Below are 23,886 nucleotides of genomic sequence, written 5' to 3' on the forward strand. Positions count from 1 at the left end.
ATCCAGCATTCTATCTCTACCATTCTATAAGATGCAGCAGTGCTGAGGATGATAAGAGTTATACAGGGTCTTCTTTGTGCAGGATGATGAGGGTACATTATATTAGTGCTGAGAATGATGAGGGCTATACATGGTCTCTTTTGTGCAGAATGATGAGGGTATATTATCAGTCTTGAGGATGATGAGGGTTATACATGGTCTCCCCAGTGCAGGGTGATGAGGGTATATTATATCAGTGCTAAGGATTATGCATGGTCTCCTCTCTGCAGGATGACGCGGGTTATACATGTTATCCCCTGTGCGGGCTAATGAGGGTATAATATAATTTAGCTGAGGATGATGAGGGTTATATATGGCCCCTCCCCTGTGAAGCATGATGAGGGTATATTATATTAGTGCTGTGGATGATGAGGGTTATACATGGTCTCCTCTGTGCAGGATGATGTTGGGTATACGTGGTCTCCTCTTTGCCGGATGATGAGTGTATATTATATTAGTGCTGAGGATGATGAGGGTTATATATGGTCTCCTCTGGAGGATGATGAGGGTTATACATGACCTCCTCTCTGCAGGATGCTGATGGTTATACATGGTCTCCCCCGTGCAGGATGATGGTATATTATATTAGTGCTGAGGATGATGAGGCTTATACATGGTCTCCTCCTCTGCAGGATGATGAGGGTTATACATGGTCTTCCTTGTCCAGGATGATGAGGGTATATTATATTAGTGCTGAGGATGATGTGGGTTATACATGGTCTCCCCCCGTGCAGGATGTTGAGGGTATATTATGAGTGCTAAGGATGATGAATGTTATATTTGGTCTCCTCTCTGCAGGATGATGAGGGTTGTACATGGTGTCTCCTGTCTGCAGGTTATATATGGTCTCCTGTCTGCAGGATGATGGGGGTTATATATGGTCTCCTGTCTGCAGGATGATGGGGGTTATATATGGTGTCTCCTGTCTGCAGGATGATGAGGGTTATATATGGTCTCCTCTCTGCAGGATGATGAGGGTTATATATGGTGTCTCCTGTCTGCAGGATGATGAGGGTTGTACATGGTCTCCTCTCTGCAGGATGATGAGGGTTATATATGGTCTCCCCTGTGCAGGATGATGAGGGTTATATATGGTCTCCTCTGTGCAGGATGATGAGGGTTATATATGGTCTCCCCTGTGCAGGATGATGAGGGTTATATATGGTCTCCCCTGTGCAGGATGATGAGGGTTATATATGGTCTCCCCTGTGCAGGATGATGAGGGTTATATATGGTCTCCTCTGTGCAGGATGATGAGGGTTATATATGGTCTCCCCTGTGCAGGATGATGAGGGTTATATATGGTCTCCCCTGTGCAGGATGATGAGGGTTATATATGGTCTCCCCTGTGCAGGATGATGAGGGTTATATATGGTGTCTCCTGTCTGCAGGATGATGAGGGTTGTACATGGTCTCCCCTCTGCAGGATGATGAGGGTTATATATGGTCTCCCCCGTGCAGGATGATGAGGGTTATATATGGTCTCCCCTGTGCAGGAGGATGAGGGTTATATATGGTCTCCCCTGTGCAGGATGATGAGGGTTATACATGGTCTCCTCTGTGCAGGATGATGAGGGTTATATATGGTCTCCCCCGTGCAGGATGATGAGGGTTATATATGGTCTCCCCTGTGCAGGATGATGAGGGTTATATATGGTCTCCCCTGTGCAGGATGATGAGGGTTATATATGGTCTCCCCCGTGCAGGATGATGAGGGTTATATATGGTCTCCCCCGTGCAGGATGATGAGGGTTATATATGGTCTCCTCTGTGCAGGATTATGAGGGTTATATATGGTGTCTGCAGGATGATGAGGGTTATATATGGTCTCCCCTGTGCAGGATGATGAGGGTTATATATGGTGTCTGCAGGATGATGAGGGTTATATATGGTCTCCCCTGTGCAGGATGATGAGGGTTATATATGGTGTCTCCTGTCTGCAGGATGATGAGGGTTATATATGGTCTCCTCTGTGCAGGATGATGAGGGTTATATATGGTGTCTGCAGGATGATGAGGGTTATATATGGTCTCCCCTGTGCAGGATGATGAGGGTTATATATGGTGTCTGCAGGATGATGAGGGTTATATATGGTCTCCCCTGTGCAGGATGATGAGGGTTATATATGGTGTCTCCTGTCTGCAGGATGATGAGGGTTATATATGGTCTCCTCTGTGCAGGATGAGGGTTATATATGGTGTCTGCAGGATGATGAGGGTTATATATGGTCTCCCCTGTGCAGGATGATGAGGGTTATATATGGTGTCTCCTGTCTGCAGGATGATGAGGGTTATATATGGTCTCCCCTGTGCAGGATGATGAGGGTTATATATGGTCTCCCCTGTGCAGGATGATGAGGGTTGTATATGGTCTCCCCTGTGCAGGATGATGAGGGTTATATATGGTCTCCCCTGTGCAGGATGATGAGGGTTATATATGGTCTCCCCTGTGCAGGATGATGAGGGTTATATATGGTGTCTGCAGGATGATGAGGGTTATATATGGTCTCCCCTGTGCAGGATGATGAGGGTTATATATGGTGTATCCTGTCTGCAGGATGATGAGGGTTATATATGGTCTCCCCTGTGCAGGATGATGAGGGTTATATATGGTCTCCCCTGTGCAGGATGATGAGGGTTATATATGGTGTCTCCTGTCTGCAGGATGATGAGGGTTATATATGGTCTCCTCTGTGCAGGATGATGAGGGTTATATATGGTGTCTGCAGGATGATGAGGGTTATATATGGTCTCCCCTGTGCAGGATGATGAGGGTTATATATGGTGTCTCCTGTCTGCAGGATGATGAGGGTTGTATATGGTCTCCCCTGTGCAGGATGATGAGGGTTATATATGGTGTATCCTGTCTGCAGGATGATGAGGGTTATATATGGTCTCCCCTGTGCAGGATGATGAGGGTTATAGATGGTGTCTCCTGTCTGCAGGATGATGAGGGTTATATATGGTGTCTCCTCTCTGCAGGATGATGAGGGTTATATATGGTGTCTACAGGATGATGAGGGTTATACATGGTGTCTGCAGGATGATGAGGGTTGTACATGGTCTCCTCTCTGCAGGATGATGAGGGTTGTCCCCGGTCTCCCCCGTGCAGGAAGATGCCGCCGCTCCAGGTTCCTGCTTCCTGCCTCTTCAGCCCTCCTCCTGCATCCCAGAAGCCAACGGAAGTCACCATGTCGAGTGTGCACAAGAGCAAGTAAGAGAGCTGCAGTCCGGGGGTCGTGCGGGCGGGGGGCTTGGGGCCTGCTGCCGGCAGGGGGCTCATATCCCGGCGGTCAGTGTGGGGTCAGGAGGCCGCAGTCCTGCCCTCAGCGGGGGGTACTAACATGGGGGCGGCGCTGCAGGGTGCTGGATGCTCCAGCTATAGCAGTGGGGCAGATCTGTGGCTTCAGCCTGTGTTGTCCATAGCAACCATTCAGAAACCAATCACAGCGCAGCTTTCATTTCTGTTAGTGCTCTTGAATCATCAAAGCTGCGCTGTGATTGGTTGCTATGGACAACAGTGTGTGCACGCCGTATCTAAGGGCATGTTCACACATCAGGTGTAATTCTGCAATGGACCCCCCAGGTTGCACCCTCAGATCTGCGGCGTTACTGACCATAATAAGCGATATGCCGCTTCCTTGCACACTGCGCTACTGGAAATCTGCGTGGAAATTTAGCAGTGGCGGCAAATGAGGTTGCATCTTATTAGTCAACGACTAAGGGCTCACACGAGCGAATGTCAGCCGCATTGCGCGGTACCAAAAGCCCATGGATTTCTATTAGGCCACACGCATCGGCGTTCCTTTTTACTTGCGTATTACATGAAAAAAACCGCAGCCTGTCCTATATTGGTGCGTACGAGGGAGCGTTCACACGGACGAGCGTGACACATCCGCCCATGTGAGCGAGCCCCAAGACGCAGATCTCATACAGGATATGGGGGGGATTCCACGCCAAAATCTGCACGACATCTGACCATGTGAACGTACCCTTCAGCACGTGGTCACGGGGGCGATTGTGGTCAGTCCTCTGCCCACTGATGACCACTAGTAGTTGATGGACGGGGATCCACCGCTCGGGATCCCTGTCCACCAGCCCGCTGTCCAATACTCCCACTGATAATGATGGCGATCATCTGATGGATGGGGGATCCCAAGCAGCGGACCCCTGAAAATGAAGCAGACATCCCCTTTAAGAGGTTTTAGAAAAGCATGTCTCGAAATGACAGCGCCACACTTGCCCATTGGTTGTATATGGTATTGCAGTGATGCGGCCTAGCTGTAATGCCGCACACAACCTGATTCTTGGAAGACGTCATCCCCAAGCGCGGGCGGTCGTAATTAGCGGCGCACTGTGTGCCAGAGACACACAGCGAGTACACAACGACACACGCACTTGCCGTGTACTGCCCATCCTTCTTAGTGTATGCGCATGTATTACGCACCAAGATAATGCGTGCCGTGTAGAGATAAGCGAGTAGTGCCTCAGCCGAGGATCTCCCCGCTCGTCTCTAAAGATTCGGGGGCCGGTGCGGGTGACAGGTGAGTTGTGGCGGGGAGTGGGGGGGAGAGAGAGGGAGAGAGAGATCTCCCCTCCGTTCCTCCCTGCCGCCCCCCGCCGGCCCCCGAATCTTTAGAGACGAGCGGGGAGATACTCGGCTAAGGCACTACTCGCTCATCTCTAGTGCCGTGACTTTTCTCACGTAATACGTGCGTAGAAAAAAAGTGAGTCTTGAGTGGCCCAATAGGAATCAGTGAGCCATCGCATGGCGTGCTGCGCCTCGACACGACACAGATTCATCTGCCCCCCCTTCATTTAACGCCTTTTTAAATGAAGGGGATGCATGCAGCTGTTTGTGGCTGCTTACTCATCTAAAGAGGAAACTCCCCGATAACCTCTGCTGGAATCTCTGGGCTTTTGTACATACAGGGATCTGCCAGCAGGAAGGACACCGGGATACATGTCCGCAGCAGGGGGATGTGCCATCAGGAAGGGCCCCCGGGATACATGTCCCCAGCAGGAAGGATCCCGGGATCCGTGTCCGCAGCAGTGGGTTCTGCAAGCAGGAAGGACCCCGGGTTCCGTGTCCGCAGCAGGAAGGACCCCGGGTTCCGTGTCCGCAGCAGGAAGGACCCCGGGTTCCGTGTCCGCAGCAGGAAGGACCCCGGGTTCCGTGTCCGCAGCAGGAAGGACCCCGGGTTCCGTGTCCGCAGCAGGGGGATCTGCCAGCAGGAAGGACCCCGGGTTCCATGCCCGCAGCAGGAAGGACCCCGGGTTCCGTGTCCACAGCAGGGGGATCTGCCAGCAGGAAGGACCCCGGGTTTCGTGTCCGCAGCAGACAGTGGATGATCAGGTGATGCTTTTGTCTTTGCAGGATTGCTGAGTTCCAGAGCCTTCTCGGTGAGCCACTCGTCAACCTGCCTGTGCTGCGGGAGGTCTGCTTTAATGGTAAGCCGTCTTCTGGTCAGACTCGCTGGACTTTGTCTTTCTGCGTTTTCTTTCCTCTGCATCAGCCATCATCAGATTTCACGGTTTACTTGAGTCCATTTAGATAATAATTAACCAAAAAAGAACATTTTCTTCTAAAAAAAAAAAAAAGGAAAAAAATCTATCGTTTTTGTTGCTTCCTTTTCTAGGAAAGCTGAGTGATTACAATATGACGATTTACTAGAATCTATTGCTTATTATTAACTCCTTTGGTTTTATTTTTTCCATTTTCGTCTCTCTTGTTTTTTCCTCCGGGCCGAGTTGTATTCTTCAGTGGTTCTAATAATAAATGTCTCAGGTCTCCCTCACAGACATTTTTTTACCGCAATTAGCATGGCACTTCGAGCGCCGCGCTAATCACAATCTAACGCTCCCACTGCTTTTAATGGAGCCTCTCAAACAGCCGCTCGATCGCAGCGCTTTCCAGCATCACGATTTTCGAGCGGAGTCTGTTCTATCTTGAACGTTTAGCGCAGCTCATCAATGATGCGGTACGCTTAACTCCACTGTCCGCCGCAGCTCCCTGCGCAAGTAGAATCGCGGCAAAGCAACGTCTGTGTGAGGGAGGCCTAAGTGGAGTGAAATGGAAAAAACGCAATTCTGCCATCTTTGGGCGGGTCTTGTTTTTATGATGTAAAAGTGACACGCCGACTTTATTCTACGGCTCTGATTACATCACATTTATATACGATTTTCTGCAGCACTACTTTTTAAAAAAAAACTAAAAATTCAGGGAAAAATAAAATGATGTTCTGCCGCTATCCTCTGACCGCCATAACGTGTTTATTATTCCACTAGCATAGCTGTGGTTCTATTTTAGAATACATACGGCTTTTTGATCGCCTTTTATGAGATTTTAATTTTTTTTCTTTTTGGGCTCAACAGGGGACTTAAAGCTGCAATCATTTGATTTGCTCTTGCTGTATAATGTAATAGCATTAGAGATGAGCGAGTAGTGCTTTAGCCGGGTAGGCAGTGAGCGGGGGGGGGGGGGGGGGCGAGGGAGAGAGAGATCTCCCCTCCGTTCCTCCCCGCCACTCCCCGCCCCCCTGAATCTTTAGAGACGAGCGGGAGGATACTCGACTAAGGCACTACTCGCTCGAATAGTTAGCCTTAGCGAGTATACTCGCTCATCTCTAAATAGCGTGCTTGACAGGCAAAGCCATGGCAGCACTGAAGGCTGCCATGACGACCAAACGGCATCCCCCAATCACATTGTGGGGGGGGCTGTTTGGGACCCAGAAAACTTTGATCACGGAATGTAAATGCCGCTGTCCAAACATGTGCGCTGTTGTTCACGCTGATCGTGGCTGTTGCCGTCAGCTGTAAGAACCAGCCGGCCGGCGCTTGCATTGAATAGAACGCACCCCTCAAAGGCAATCTTTTGAGCAATAATCGTTGTGTGCGTTTATGTGCTCTGAGGACAGCTGTGTTCTTGGAGCGCTCAGCTAGTATCTAGCTGAGCGCTCCGAGTGGGGTATGCAGAACACAGCTGGAGCGCTGTCTTCTGCATACTCCTGCTGTGTTCTCTAAGCAGGATACCAGCTGAAGCAATAGTATCAGCATTATCCCGCTGAGAACGCAGCGCGCGGAACCGATACGACTCATCGTTGTCTTCTAACTGGCTGAAAGTTAACGATGAGCGAATCTTGCACGAACAGTGAGCGATGGCCACGTGTTTAAACACAACGATTACCGATCAAAAGACTGCTTTTGAGCGATAATCGTTGTGTCTAAATGGGGTATAAGGCCGTCTACACACGGCCGTAACGGGCTCGCGGCAGAGCCCGTCACGGCACCCCCCAGAGACCCCTATACTTACTGCGGATCCGGCGTCCTACGTCCCGCATGACACGCCCATAGCGTCACATGACCTGGCGGCGGTAGGCGGGGAAGCTGTTTCACGCTATCTTCCGCTGTGCTACAGCGGAAGATAGCGGGACGGACGGCTTCCATTGACTGCAATGGAAGCCATCCGCGCGTACACCCGCGGCAAATAGAGCATGCCGCGGGTGAGGACGGGAGATTTCACGGTGTGGAATTCCGCACCGTGAGCCCTGAGCTATTAGGTTCAATAGAACCTAATAGCTGCGGGCAACGCAGTGGATTTCCGCTGCGTATTATGCGGCAGAAATCCGTCCGTGGGAAAGAGCCCTAAGAAAGAGTTCTCATTAACCCCTTAAGGTCATAGACTTTTTTTTCTTCATTTTTGTCTTCTTTTCACCATGTTCAAAAATATAACTTTTTTAAAAATTCTTCCGGTGACGTAGCTGTCTAGCGCTAACTTCACAGGGTGAGTGTGATATTCGTGCAAGATATGTGCATCTCACATGAGAATATCACCTGTGTAATGGCGGCCTAAGGGCTTTTTTTTGGTACCATGTAATGTACTGGAAGACTTTAAAGTAATTCAAAGTAGAGTGAAATGGAAAAACAATGACTATTGCACTATTTTGGGAAAATTCCTCTCAGCTCTGGAGGGTCTCCTTGTGGGGAAGCCATTTGGGATGTGTAAATGCCGCTGTCGGTCCCTTTTTGTACTCCACTCTGCTTCATGAGGGGACACCTCTATGACCGTCATGTGATAACCCCTTTCTGTGCTCTAAGGACAACACCTTTGATAGGAATGTCTTCAGTCACGTGTGGTCAAACCGCCGGCATTGTTCTGCTATCAGCATTGGGACGGCCTCATCCAGTCCTTCACAGAAGCCGCTTGTTTTGTTGAGTGGGCAGAAATAACTTCCCAACCTTTTGATTTTAGTCATCTACAGCTAAAATGTTCGGTTTCTTCTGGGAAAAGGCTTCTGCGTTGTCAGTAGATTAATTCTAGATAATTATGGGGTCGCATATCCTCGCCTTTTTGGAAAAAAAAAAAGTTGTGACGCTGTAAAGAGTAAATAAATGTTAAGAAATAAAAGCAATGATTTGGAAATCTCCTATAAGCCTATATTAGTCACAGCAGAACAGAGAACACATCAGGAGGGGAAGGGAGTAGAGATGAGCGAGCGTACTCGTTTAGGGCGATTTCGCACTCGAGCACCGCTTTTTTCGAGTGACTACTTGGGCGAAAAGATTCGGGGGGTGAGCGGGGGGTTGCAGAGGGGAGTGGGGGGGGGGGAGAGCGCTCCTCACTGCTACCCCACGCTCCACCACGCCGCCCCCCGAATCTTTTCGCCCGAGTAGTCAGTTACTCGAAAAAAGCGGTGCTCTAGTGCGAAATCGCCCTAAACGTTCGCTCATCTCTACAAGGGAGGCAAATTTAGAAATTAATGGCAGCCACACATCTTACACAACTTGGGACAGGGCCATGTCTGCCGTTGTGTAGCATCCTCTCTTCTGGGAACTCCCATTAAGTTTTGGGAGCGGAATGTTCATCGTCTTATTCTTGTCTGACATCGATTCTCGCTGCTCAGCAGTCTTCAGTAGTCTTTGTCAGATTTTTTGTTTCGTAGTGCACTAAATGTTACATTCTTCTTTTCTTTACTTTTACTTACATTTTACACAGCGTACCGAGTTATTTTTTTTTTTGAATCTGGGTTGCTTTTGTTTGTTCATTTTTCTAGCTTTACTCTGAGGCCTCTATAAAGTACATTTTACAAGTAATTCACCACCTGGGTACTCTGCAGCAGCCTTGTGAACAGCTCTGTGTCCCAACACTGCATGAAGCAGCTCTTTGTGCTTCTCTCACAGCAGAAAATCTCAGCACAATGTGAAACGCCAATCGGCTCTATCTGTTAACCTAGTCTAGTCTCCCATCTCTGTATTGTTGAGTGCCATAATAAATGAATGTAGGCTGATTATGGTGACCTTCATTGAGAAGATCCTACAAATATCTTATCCAGTGTTTCTTTACTCCCCTTTGATAGGTATACCATTTGAAGGAGGGATTCGATGCCTCTGCTGGAAAGTATGTACCTGCGTAGACTGAAATAATAAGAGGTCACCGTTTCTGTGCTGATACTAAAAATGTCCCCTTTTTCAGATCTTACTCAACTATCTCCCAACAGACCGGCTATTATGGGATTCAGTACTGAAGAAACAAAGGTGAGCAGACGTCTTCCATGTTGTTTTCATTTATTTAGAAGATCGTGGCTGGGTGCAATCCAATATGGCCGCCATAACCGCTAATGGCGTTGTTTTTGGTACTCCTCACAGGAAAGTTTTTGTATGTCATTTTACAACCAGACATATTTGTCATATAGGGAAAGCTACATGGTAATTTCTGTGGAAGCTATAATGACGGCCATCTTGGTTGTCACCCACGAGTATGCATAACTTAGCATATTAAAAGCCTTCAAACAAGGACAGGTCAGGCACCTCCAGATCAATGACTTTATATTAGGGAGGAATTCTCTTTCTTTAAATATATATAATCTCTGCCTTCCTATAGGGAAACATATGCACACTTCTTAAAGGAAATGATCATTCAACCAGGAATCGCCAAAGCCAAACTTGGTTTGTCCAGAGAAGATGTCACTATGGAAGACCATGTGAGTTCTGACTAGTTTACATTAATGGGGTTGTCTGAATTGGGAAAAACAACATTTTCAAATATTAGGCCATGTGGAGTTATTGCTGGGGGTGTCCTTCATTTGGGACTTCATTGGCTAGTGCTACAAAGAGTCTCTGTAGAACCCAGCACGCTCATGCATTATTACATGGACAGTCCATTCATGGCCATCGGCACCATGTAATACTTCATTTAACCTGTGGGGGCACTGCAGGGAAATTGAACACTTGCTACTAGCTTCAGCCACAGATTATAACTCCTCACTGGGATTTCCTGCTGCTGGAAAATTTTCCAGCTTACTTTCGGGGGGCCTTTTAATGAAAATAAAAATTGCCAGAAGCGGCTGACCCTTGAGAATATAAAATGTTCGATGCTCTTATCTCTTCTTTTTAGACTAAGGCCGCTCCCACACAGGCGCTAGGCAAAACGCAGTGAATTCAAAAGCATTTCTGCGAGGCCCCATTGAATTCAACAGGAGTGTTATACCGCGATTACTGCGGCGTTCTAAACGTTGTGTTAATCGCAGTAAAAAACGGATGTGGGAGAGTGGCCTTTATAAAGCTCACAATTATTTCTTTTAGCCCCTCAACCCCAACCCGGATAGTCGGTGGAACACATACTTCAAAGATAACGAGGTACTGCTGCAGATAGACAAGGACGTAAGGTAAGCAAAATGGCCGCTGCTTTCACCCTGTGCTCGGTACTATCGCATACAAACCTTACGGCTGTGCTCCCACGGGGCAGATTTACCATATATTTTCAGTGGATTTTCTGCATATCTCCTATGAAAAATCTGCGCTTTCGTATGAAGATAAATTCCTAATCCACTGATTTAGCATGGATTTTTCCCGCAGTGCGAGGACGAGTTTTTAAAAATCTTATCCACATTACTGCTGCTGTTGTAAATGCCGTACGTTTTCTGTGTGGGGAAATATGCGTGGCAAGTGCCACGGATTTGAATTCCGCACGGCATGTCCGTTTCCATGCGGCTTGGCCGCAGTGGACTGTCCGCAGCGTGTGGATGACATTTTTGCAAATCTCGTCCACTTTGCTGCTTAGTCTTGGCTTAAGATTGCAGGCGGACATATCCTATGGGGTTTCCCACTAAAGACATTTATCACCTATCCACGGCGCACCTAGAAGATCCCTTTTGAATGCAGTGGCGTAGACAACTGCTCTATTCATGGTCTATGGAGATGGCCATATGCTGCACTCGACTGTCTCATGAAGGGAATGGAGCGGTTGTCACAGATGTGCATCACCACTCCATTCACTAGGGGACTTGGTGTGCTGTTCTCATTATCCCTTGGGGGGCGGGGTGGGGGGTAACCAGTATCAGTCCCCCAGTGATTATGCATATAGAGGACATCTCCCATAAATGGGTCAGAATCCCTAACCCCCTGTGTAATTTAATGTTACATTCTTTGCTGCATCTCGGTATAATGCCAGAAGCCGCTGCTGCAGTGTCTTTGGCGTAGTATCGTTGTCTTAGCACCGGCTGCAGTGTCTTTGGTGTAGTATCGTTGTCTTAGCGCCGGCACTGCATCTCTCACCGCCAACGGCACATGATCTGTTCTTGTATTCCAGGAGGCTGTGTCCTGACTTCTCGTTTTTCCTGAACCCCACGGAATATCCTTGCCAGCTAATCATGGATCCAGAGAACGAGTACGAGACCCTCAGGAAGCGAGTAGAACAGACCACGCTAAAGTCTCAGACTGTAGCGAGGAACAGGAGTGGCCTCACTAATGTAAGGAAGGTTCGCGGCCCACCAGGACCAGTCTGAGTTATGCTTTGTTGCATGTAAAGTTTTACCCTATATATATAATATATTAATTAGTGTCTGTGTGTCTTTCCATGGGTAATTTGTTGTATTTTCCTTAAGGGTATGTTCACACCTAGTAGAAATACTGTGGCAAAATCTGCAGCACTTCCACATCAAAAATTCCATTGGTTCAGATTTTGACTCCCTATCAGCTGCTACTGAGCACCTCCAGCGGCCTGTCACGTGATGCGCCTGTCATGTGATGCCGCCTCCTCATCACATGACCAGCGGTACTCAGTAGCAGTTGCTAGTGTGCGTTGCATTTTGGATACAGCAGCGTGAAGTATCCGGTTGGTAAGCGGAACGCAGCACCTTGTTCCTATTTGGCAGCTCCCACTTCTAGATATGCCATTCTGAAGCTTGGTGTCAAGCCTATGATCAGGGTCGGCTCCAGTATTATGTAAGCCCTCGGGCAATCAAGTCATAGTAGGGCCCCTCTTGTGGCCCCTGCACAAAGTATTTGTGCTCTCTCTGTTGCTCTCTCCACAATTTAAAGGGGTTATTTTCATAACCTTTACCGGCAGGTGCAGCTGTGAAAAAATATCAAATCCAGCAGTGCTTGCCCATCCGCGGCCCTGGCGATCCAATGCTGCAGCCCGCTGTTCGCCCAGTCTCTGAGGATAGCAGAAGTCAAGTGATCGCCACCTGCCAATCAGAGGCTGCAGCCACTGTTGGAACTCCTGGCATCATGCGGCCCCGGATGCACTGATGCCAGGACAGCGAGCAGTGTGCCCTCCTTCCAACCCAGCATCTGCCGGACCTTGCTGGGTGCTGACGCTGGCTCTGCCCCATAATGGTGGTCCTGTTGGTTCTTCCCCAAATATTGTACACCCCTTCTATACTCAACAGCCTTTCCTTTTCCACCCAGGTGAGTTCTCCGCTGAAGGCAGCAGCTTCGCATTCGCTGAGTGATATAGAGCCTCTGCCCAGCGGCTCTGAGGCACATTGGGAGGTGGTAGAGCGAATCCTATTCATTTACGCCAAGCTGAATCCTGGCATAGCCTATGTGCAAGGCATGAACGAAATAGTCGGACCTATCTATTACACATTTGCCACGAACCCCAATGGTGCCTGGAGAGGTGAGGTCAACGTTATTCCTTCTGTTCTGCTAATCCTATTAATCTTATATGGTGCGGTATTGGTTGGGGTCCATTAATGGACAAGGTCAAGGGTCACCCTGTAACGCTTGCTCTCATGTACTCTTGTAACCAGAGCATGCCGAAGCTGACACCTTCTTCTGCTTCACTAATCTGATGGCTGAGATCCGGGACAATTTCATCAAGAGTCTAGATGACTCTCAGTGTGGAATAACTGCAAAGATGGAGCGGGTTTACTCCACACTGAAGGAAGAGGATGAGGAGCTCTACCTCCGGCTGGTGAGTAGATCGCAGAGGATACTCCGCTGATGAACAAGCCGTAACCTGAAACTGCTGTACCCCAAGGCAGAATCTCTAACAGCGCCCCCACCTAATGTAATACTGAGGTCATTTTATGTAGCTGAGGGGACTTTGGGCACTACAACCCTGGCGCGACTTCTACTACTGCACCCCTTATATGTATGCCCTCGTTGATGAAGCACCACTGTGGAGCCCCTTTAACCTCTTCCTAATGTAAGTCACATGTTGGGTGTCACTGAGCTGCACTTACCACCGCACTGCCCCCAGGATCAGGCACCGTAGTCCCGCTGTGTTCCTGGCATTTGTTGGGACAGCAGCCGCCACCAAAAGTCAGCTGACCAATCAGATTGCAGCATCACATTCCCAAACTCCTGACATCATACTGCTCAGGATGTGAATCCCGATGCCAGGAGAGCGAGCAGTGATCGCTGATTGGCTGTAGTAGTCACCTGACTTCTGGTGATGGCTGCTGTCACGACATTTGTCGTGACCACAGTGGGTCTGCAGCGCTGGATCCAGGTGGTAGCAGAGGGATAAGTATAGCTCAGTTTATTTTACTACAGACAGTTCTATTAAAGGGACCCCTTTAAGATACGGTTTGTGGCATGTCTTAATAAAATGCTGGTCAGAATGCAGTTCCAGTGTACAAGCGATCAAATGATCAGGCCAGCCATGCTCCTCAGGGAAATATGCAAATGGCAAGATGGAACAATGCTTTACAGCACCACATCTAAGTCTCTTCACAGCTTCTAGGTGCTCTTAGAAGAAACCATACCCTTAGAAGAAGAAACGATACCCTTTCTAACCCATGTCTATTGGCCTCTTACTAGCCATACCAGAAACCTACTGCACACTGATGAGGGGAATCGCCCCAAAACAGCAGTCTATGCATGGCTATCTTCTCCTTCTGGAGAAGGTTCTGGCTTTGGTTCATAATTTCCATTCATTGTTACAAGGCTTGTTAAAAGGTCTGACATTGACTTGCAGGAATGCTGCCTTCCAGTAGGTGGTGCTGTAAAGGCATTGGTTCCAACGTCTATTTGCATATTTCCCAGAGGAGCATGGATGGCCTTATAAGTCTCCTCCCACCTTCTAGGTGCTCTCCCTAAGAAGAAATGATACTCTCCTCAACCCACCATTTTTATGGCTTATGTAATGTATGGACGTACTTGTCCTCAAGTGTATAAGAGGGTCTATATACTAGCACTAGACTCTGGCTAATAAATGAGGGGCCTAAACAGAATTCCCCAACAGGGTATTTAAAAGTGTTTTTGTAAACCGGATGACCCCTTTAATATAACATTATTGGAATCATTCTTTACATGTTGGCACAGTCCATTTTTAGCAGTCTGTATTCTGCTTTTGCAATACCTGCCTCCACAGCTGAGCAGCCCCTTTATCCGGCATAGAGAGCAACACACGGCTCCTGTAATTGAGGTAATGGAGACTGGGAGGTTGTGGCGAGGGGAATGTGCATTCTTTACAGCTTTCCAGGGTTACCACCAGATTGATCCGGATTCTTCTAGAAGCAATTCCAATAATCCCATTAGGGAATTCCTGAGAAATCAATTCTCTAATACCTGTGAAGTGGTTCCTGGGGAAAGCTTCATTTGAACGGGTTTTGCCAAGCTTTAAAGGGGTTGTTCAGTTGTAAACTATTCTTGGCCTATCCTTAGAACAGTAATAGATTGGCGGGGGTCTGGGACCCCTGTTGATCATCTGTTCCCTGGGTTGGTGTGTCTATGCACTGAAGGTATTTCTGCAGGTAGTAGACAGCTCTGTTCTCTCTGCAGTGGCCAGGCTTGGTATTACAGGCCAAGTTCTCATTGAAATTAATGGGTGTAATACCAAGTTTGGCAATTGTAGCAGGATCAGAGCTGTCAGCTTCCTTCAGAAATCAGCTCAGTGCATGCGCTCACTGGCATTTAGAGCAGCCGATCAGTGGGGGTCCTGTGCAATTGGACTCCTGGTAGTCTGCTGTTCATGACTTATCCTGAGGATAGACCGTCTGTAATTTACCGCTCCACAACTGCTTTTAATGTTATCTCCTATCCACAGGATGGGGGATAACTAACTGGTGGGGGGGTCATACCGCTGGGACCACGCCAATCACGAGACTGGCGTTGATGGTCCAGCATGTGTGTGCCTATCTCTGGCAGTCCTATTGAAAAAAAATAGAGCGGCAGCATGCATGCCCTATTACCGCTCCATTCACACGGGGGACTATGGGTTCGGTTCCCTTTCTTGTGATCAGTGGAATCTCGGCGGTCGAGCCCCTGCTGATCAGTCACTTTTCACCTATTCTGCGGCAAAACCCTTTTAATGCACCCCTACTCACTGCTTAACATTTTTACACTATGCTATTTGCATGAACACTATTTTGAGGCCAGCTAAGCTTTATGGGAAATAAGTAGTAGTTTAGTATTTGAAATGTCCTTTAAAGGGGTTGCTTCTCTTTCTTCCCAAACAGCGCCACACTTGTCCAGGGGTTGTGTCTGGTACTGCAAGTGAGCATTATTTAAAGGCAGATTTGGGGAAAAGCTATTGATGATCTATCCTCAAGATAGGTCATCATTACTTATTCTATGGGGACCTACTGCTCGGGATCCCCGCCAATGAGATGTTTGACAGTGGAAGTGCCATATTTGGCTTCAGTCCCAGTAAAATCAAGGAGAGCTGAAGCAGCTATTGCACTTCTACGTCCGTCCCCGATGCAGGAAGTGTGGTAACCGCTTCAGCTCCCACTGATTTCAATGGGACTGAAGCCAACTATGGCACTTCCACTGCCATCGCCAATGACTACTTCCGCCCGCTGCACTGACAGTGGGCTGGCGATCAGCTCATCGCCGGTGATTAACTGTTGATGATGTAGCTTGAGGTCATTAATAGCTGTTGCCCGTAAAACCTCTTTACATAAATGGTGCTGATTAGAGATGAGCGAGCACGCTCGTTTAAGGCTGATACTCGAGCAAGCAGCGGTCTTCTCGAGTAATTGATTACTCGTCCGAGCAAATGCGGGAGGGGGGGGAGAGAAAGAGAGAGAGATCTCTCTCACTCTCCCCCCACCCGCATTTGCTCGGACAAGTAATCAGTTACTTGAGAAGACCGGTGCTCGCTCGAGCATCAGCCTTAAACGAGCGTGCTCGCTCATCTCTAGTGCTGATCCCAATACTTGACACAACACATGTACGGGTGTGGTGCCTCCTTTGGAAGAAAGCCACCATGTTTTTCTAGTCGAGGGCAGTTCCTTTCAGTTCTCCATTGTTGAGTCACTTAAAGCCGTTTGTCTTCCCACAGCAAGAACAGAACATAAAGCCGCAGTTCTTCGCCTTCCGCTGGCTGACATTACTCCTCTCCCAAGAGTTTGTGCTGCCCGATGTCATACGCATCTGGGATTCGCTGTTTGCAGACGAGAACCGATTTGACTTCCTCCTAAAGGTCTCTTGTGCCATGTTGATGTAAGTATTGAAATATAAGGCTATTACCGCCCACCATTGTAGATCCTGTACACCCACCTGTCGCCGCTGGAACCATAGCTCCTCACCTGGATGAGATAACCTTGACATTTCTTACTCCTTACCTTAGGTTTACCTTCTTAATTCTGTTGCAGATTAATTCGTGACCAGTTATTAGAAGGGGACTTCACCGTGAATATGAGGCTGCTCCAGGTGAGATTATCTCACGGGGGAATGAAAATGCTAATAATTGCCCTATAGTGAATACTGCTGGTTTTGATGTCTTTCTGATGAGCACCAGATATGTACAGTGCATATCAGATGTCATTGTATGGAGCAGACTTTGACAGCTGACACCTGCCTACAACAGCCAGGATCGCAGATAATCCTGATCGCAGCTGCTAAGCATTTAAATACCTCTGTCAGTTCTGACAGCGGCATTTAAATCTCTCAATCAGGATTGAAATGTCCCAAATGGTTTCCCCATGATGAGATCACAAGCTACTGTTCAAGTGTCATAACAGGCTGGGACCTTCGGAATACCCCCAGGGCTACCATGAATGTTTCCCTGTTAAGATGTGCCTGTGGCAGGGCTTAATACACTGTCTGTTAAAATTCAGTGTAATGCAATACTAGAGTTGCTGTTTTCTGTATAAGTGATCAAACCATCACAAGTGTAAGTCACCCAGGAGGTGGTCAAAAGACTTGAGTGGTAATGCCAGTGTGGCCTCTGATTGGCTGCAGCAGTCAGGTGGTTTACTTTCCTGTACAAAGACCAGGAGGTCCACGGGACTGCAGCGCTGGATTGCCATGCTGAGGATGGGTAAGTACCACTACTTATCGTGTTTTCACGGCTTTGTTTAAAATGGTATAAGGTCTGGACAATGCCTTTAATGGGTTAATATACTTAAAAGCCTTGTCTACCCCTCAGCATTCCATTCAGTACATCTTATACATGTGTCTTTACATCACTCCAGGATTACCCCCTCTCGGACGGAGATGTACTTCCTATCCTGAAGAAAGCCAAGGAACTGCAAGACTCCAAATAAGACCCGTGCATTTCAGTCAGTGTTCTCCTGAGACCCTCTGCCAGCATGGCCATTTACTGGACAAGAGCTGATAGCAGAGGTCTGCCATCTCCTTCACGTGGACTTGAACGTCTTGCCTTGTGCACTCCTATTGGTGACACTCCGGCCCGCATTTGTTTGAACACAGATTGGACAACGGGCGTTATGCTGGGGTTTCCTCGCACTCACTCGTGCCTACGGTCCGACCTCCTGATGGACCAATCAATGCACTATAGACCTTTTGGCACTGAAGGGGTTTTACGAATACCAGTATCAGTATCTGTCAGGCGATGCAAGACTGTTATCAATGACACGTGTAGCACGCAGCCAAGCAAGGGAAAGCCCACCGTGTGACAAAGCTGCCTCTCGGCGTGGCCCCGGCGCCTGAGACACCCAGTAGTTACAGAAGTGTTTATAAATGTCATGTTACATTTCTCTTTAAAAAACATGGAAATTATTTTATGTTGTATTTGCTAATTGGTTCCTTTGTGTTTTTTTTTGTTTTTTTTAGTCTTCTTACTGTAGTGTGCATTGATTCTTCTCATACAGCGGATCACATTATGGTTGATGCCCTATTGCCTTTACAGATTTTGTCCCACAAAATTAGGTTATCCCCTTTCCACAGGATTGCGAGAACTATCTGATTGAGCCTAGTTCAAGCGGTTGACCATCTCCAGTAGTGCCATAGAAATGCATGGAGCAGCGATGCGCATCTGTTTCCACCACTTCATTCATTGGGTCTTCCACAGATAGCCAAGTTCAAGCAGTTGGCTATCCCAGTAGTCCCACTGAAATGAATGAAGCCGCAGCTCCCATGCTCAGTCAACGCTCCACACATTCAGGTCCCAATAGTTGGACCACAACCAATCGGCTAGTTTTGGATAGGAGATAACTTCTATTGCTTGGACAACCCTTTAAGAGGTTGTCCTAGGATAGACATTGGTGGCATATTGCTAGGATATGTCATCAATGTCCAACTGATGGGTGTTAAATCCCTTTGACTACCATCCTACTGCTAGAACGAAGTGGAAGCGGCACCAGAAAAGCTTTACCACAATTTCTGTTTCGATTCGCTATAATGGGCCAACAGGAGACGAAGTGGTTGACTTTTCCTAGTGCTGCAGCAGTTTTGTTTTAGTGATAGGAGGGGGTCCGATTCCCGTGACCCTCCATCTCCTATCCTAGCAATCTGCTATCAGTGTTAAGGCTTAGACAATCCCTTTTAAAAGGGTAATTCCCAAGCCTGATCGATGAGGGCTGCAACTCGCACTGATCCCAAGAACGGCGGTCCCGTGTTCCCCTCACTGTTTACTCACTGCACCTACCCACAGTGAGGAAGAGAATGAATGGAATGGTGGCTGCACATACGCAGTGCCACTTCATTCATTTCAATGGCACTGCCGGAGATACCAGAGTACAAGCTCTCCGCTGTCTTTGGCACTCAAGAGGAATAGAGCGGTGCTGCACATGTGCTACCGCCACTCTACCAATCTCTACATCATTGTGGGGTCGTAGCGAGCCTGCAGTGACCAGGTGAGGGGGACACGGGACTCTGTTTTGGGATCGGTGGAGGTTTTAGCTGTGAGACCCCCCCCCCCCCACCCCCACCCCCACCCCCACCCCCACCCCTACTGATCAGACTTTTAGCACCTATTCTGTGGACAGGTGATAAAAGTCAGTCTTGGTACAGCCCCTTTAATGTAGGTGGAAATACTCCCTAAAGTATTTGGTCCTCTTTTCCCTAGTTGTTATCTGGTCTAGGAAAGTTGCGTAGCAACCAACATGGCCACCATCATAATGTGCCAAACTTACTCAGTCTCTTAAATAGCCGACCCCCTTCCCCATAGTGTTGTATTTGTTATTTAAGAGCTTAGGAAGGCTGTGCTTTATAGGCATTGTCTCATCACCATCATTGAATTTAAGCTGGTCTAGTTTAGCTTTTGATACTCCGAGCGATCAACTGTGATCGCCAGCAGAAGCTGCAACTATCCATGAATTTCTTCTGCAGCAGCCACTACAGGGGAAGTGTGGTATTACATGGAACTCATTCTATGTAATACATTGATCAGAAGTCACTGATACTTAGTATGTGCGTTGGAATCCCGAGCGGGGGATGGGCCGTAAAGGAAGTGGTGTACTATCCTAGTAATTGAATGATTGCATCTTCAAGTCCCCTTGAGGGACCAAAAATTTTGTCAAAAAAAGTTCAATAAAGATTAATTTAAAGGGAAAAAAAATCCAAGTTAAAAAAATTCTAATTTTTCCCCACAAAATCCTTATTTTAAATGGATAAAATACTAAAAAATGTTTTAAAAATCTGCACATTATCGGTATTACTGCATTCGTTACGAATAAAACAATGAAAATACTTTATTTATTTCACCGTAAAAATAATTTAAAAAGTAACACCAGAATGGCTATTTTTCTTTTGTTCACCTCCCAAAAACCGCAATAAAAAGTGATCCAAAAGTCGCATGTACCCCCAAATGGTACCAATGAAAACTAACTTCACGCAAAATACAAGCCCCCCCCCCTCCCTCCTGCAGAGCTCCGCTGCAGGGAAAATAATCTTATTGGTGTTCGAATGCAGTAAACCAGAATCAATTGTTTTTCTTTAAAAACTTGATTTTATTGTGTAAAAGTAGTAAAAAAATAAAAAATCTCCATAAACTTGGTATCGCAGTAATTGTCCTGATCCAGAAAACCAAGTCAGCGTCTTGTTTTTACTGAATGGTGAACGCTGTAAAGACAAAACCCCAAATCCATCGGGGAATTTCTGGGAGTTTCTGCATCTCACCTCCAAAAAATGTAATAAAAGTTATACAACACATTATATGAACGTCAGAGCGGGGCCTTTAAAAATACAACTCATCCGAAAAAAAATATTCCATCATAGGCTCGTAACTAAGGGGTTAAAGGAATGGAGCAGATAAAACAGATGATCTCCTTTTACTGTAATGTATGTGGATTATATGCATGTAATCTGAAGCGTTAGTATATAGGTAGCTACCACTAGGTGGCACTGTGTTAGATGGGGTAGAAGGAACCTGGGCCCTTATTTACATGAGTACAGCTGACCATAAATGTAAGGACCTTCTCCTGATATAACCAGTAGGTCATAAGGCAGTGCTTCCCAACCCCAGTCCTCAGGGACCGCCAACAGGTCATGTTTTCAGGATTTCCTCAGTATTGCACAGGTGATGTAATTATTGTCGGCACCTGACATTGCCACCGGTGTTCTTACTATAGGTTATCCTGAAAACATGACCTGCTGGGGGTCCCTGAGGACTGGAGTTGGGAAACACTGGGTTAGAGGGATATATATATAAATTTACACTCATTATCAAGAAACAATCCCTCCCCTAGAAGTTTTTGGATTGATGAGACTTTTCTGCGTGATTGTAACGCTGATATAAGTGAGTGATTACAATATCAGAGCAAAAGCATCATTTATTTAGGAGAGGGAGGCTCTATTACCCTGTTGTACCGCCTCTAGCTCGGATACAAGGTGTGATACGAGTAGGCATGGAGGCTCTAGTACCCTGGTGTACCGCCTCTAGCTTGGATACAAGATGTGATACAGGCAGGCATGGAGGCTCTAGTACCCTGTTGTACCGCCTCTAGCTTAGATACAAGATGTAATATGGGGGGCATGGAGGCTCTGGTACCCTGTTGGGGAAGGGGAATAGGGGTGGGGAAAGAATGGCCAAAATGAACAATAAAGCATTTGGGCCTTGGTATGTTGTTGTAGCATTTCTAGCTCGGATACAAGATGTGATACGAGCGGGCATGGAGGCTCTAGTACCCTGCTGTACCACCTCTAGCTCGGATACAAGATGTGATACGAGCGGGCATGGAGGCTCTAGTACCCTGCTGTACCACCTCTAGCTCGAATACAAGATGTGATACAGGCAGGCATGGAGGCTCTAGTACCCTGCTGTACCACCTCCAGCTCGGATACAAGATGTGATACAGGTGGGTATGGAGGCTCTAGTACCCTGTTGTACCACCTCCAGCTCGGATACAAGATGTGATACAGGTGGGTATGGAGGCTCTAGTACCCTGTTGTACCGCCTCTTGCTTGGATACAAGATGTGATTCAGGGGACGTGGAGGCTCTAGTACCCTGTTGTAGCGAATCTAGCTTGGATATAAGATGTGATCCAGGTGGGCATGGAGACATACAGGTTCTGTATGGTATCCTGTGGCATAATACACCACATTAGTTGTAAGTGAGCCTCTAGATATTGCAAACTCGTAGGCTGTAGAAGATGGCATCCCAGATGGTCCCATACATGGTCTATTGGTGATATATCTGGTGACCAGACAGCCATGGAAGTGTGACAATGTTGTATTCTGGGATGATTTAGTAAATCCTGCATTAAGCAGGGGGTTGAACCCGATGACCCTGGAGGCCCCTTCCAACTCTACCATTCTATGACCCCCTTGTGTGTGCGGCCGAGCATTATCCTGCTGGAAGCCGCCATGAAAGGAACACATGTGGCTGCAGGAGGTCCTGAACATATCGCTGAGCTGTCATTATCCCTTGTACTACTACTAGGGGTTGGCCAACTGTCATATGCGATGGCCACTCACACCAGCAGGGGGCAGTGTGCCGCTTCACAGCAAAGGCAGGATTGAGGCGCTCACGATAAGGTCTCCAGGCACAAACACGGCCGTCGTTAGTGCTCAAATTAAACCTGGATTCATCACTGAAGACAGCTTGGTTCTGAAGGCCATACATGTAATGGGTGCCATGAGAGCAAATTCCTTCTACCAAGAGCCTGGAAATGGTTCTGACAGACACAGGGATGTAACGATGGCGCCCGCGTTTCTGGATGGTGGACAATGAAACAGTTGGAGCTGCTCATATTTGTCTGACGATCAGACGCTCCTCTCTACTGGTGGTCTGTAGGGGGCATCCTGAGCCTTGTCACCTTGTGTGCCCCCATCCACTGGTTCCAACACCTCCTAACAGTCTGGTCAGATGCTCTTCTGTACTGGTGGTCTGTCAGGGCGTCCTGAGCCCGGTCACCTTGTGTGCCCTCACACATCCACTGGTCCCAACACCTCCTAACAGTCTGGTCAGATGCTCTTCTGTACTGGTGGTCTGTCAGGGCGTCCTGAGCCCGGTCACCTTGTGTGCCCTCACACATCCACTGGTCCCAACACCTCCTGACAGTTTGGTCAGACACTCCTCTCTACTGGTGGTCTGTAGGGGGTGTCCTGAGCACAGTCACCTTATGTGCCCTCACACATCCACTGATCCCAACACCCCCTAACAGTCCTGTCAGAACGGCCCGCTGGCGGAAAATTCATCGATACGACCATCCGGCTTCTCACATCCCAATAATGCGCCCCTCTTAGACTCTGGTAACGGGGTGAAATCTCTTCTCTGCGTTGTAGAGGCATCTAGTGGCCAACAAGCTCTACAAGCGGAAGAAGAGGTCACTACATACAAGAAGCAGTAATGACGGATGATTCGAGCCAAGTCCTGTGCTTGATGACACCAAAGGAAGGAAAGGGTCAGACATTGATTTGCAGGAATGCTGCGATCCAATAGATGGCGCTGCAGAAGTATTGCTCCATCTTCCTTATTTGCAAAAGAACGATTACCATTGATCAGAAGCTTAAAGAGCTGGTGAATGGGGTCTCACCCCGAAGAACCTCACTAAGGTGACCAGATTTTCCCAGGGTCAAAGTGGGACAGAGAGGTGTGGTCAGGGGCGGGGCTTATCACAGCAGGGACAGAGAGGTGTGGTCAGGGGCGGGGCTTACCACAGCATGATTTTACCTCTGTTATATAAGGAGGACCGGGCCGTTTCACAAAACAAGGGAACAAATTCCGTAGCATTTCCAGCAGCTGATCTCATGCCATGTGTCGCTCCCCCTCACCTCCTCTGTAGGTTCCCCGCTGTCAGCGCTCCCCGGTTTACGGCTCCCAATGGTCTGTAGTGGCCTCACCTGACCAGGCCGCTGGGAAATGGAAGCCGGGGAGTGCTGACTGCGGGAAGCTTTCGGAGGAGGTGAGGGGGAGCAACGCATAGCATGAGATCAGCTGTGGGTATGTGGCTGATTTCCAGTCAAAATCTGCACCAATGGTTTTTT

The 23,886-nt window shown here is 47.9% G+C and overlaps 1 protein-coding gene across 1 annotated transcript; it reads left to right on the top strand.

Annotated features, from left to right (window-relative positions):
- Positions 1-3,208: 3,208 nt before the first annotated feature.
- On the top strand, positions 3,209-18,256 carry TBC1D13 (TBC1 domain family member 13). Its single transcript, XM_066580365.1, has 12 exons — positions 3,209-3,252; positions 5,416-5,489; positions 9,395-9,435; positions 9,511-9,572; positions 9,919-10,018; positions 10,620-10,702; positions 11,626-11,785; positions 12,729-12,939; positions 13,073-13,236; positions 16,555-16,715; positions 16,868-16,925; positions 17,690-18,256. Exons 1-12 carry the CDS (start codon positions 3,230-3,232, stop codon positions 17,759-17,761), a joined length of 1,209 nt encoding a protein of 402 aa, XP_066436462.1. The 5' UTR covers positions 3,209-3,229; the 3' UTR covers positions 17,762-18,256.
- The last annotated feature ends 5,630 nt before the right edge of the window (positions 18,257-23,886 follow it).

The sequence above is a fragment of the Eleutherodactylus coqui genome, chromosome 10 (assembly GCF_035609145.1).
Source record: "Eleutherodactylus coqui strain aEleCoq1 chromosome 10, aEleCoq1.hap1, whole genome shotgun sequence".
Lineage (NCBI taxonomy): Eukaryota > Metazoa > Chordata > Amphibia > Anura > Eleutherodactylidae > Eleutherodactylus > Eleutherodactylus coqui.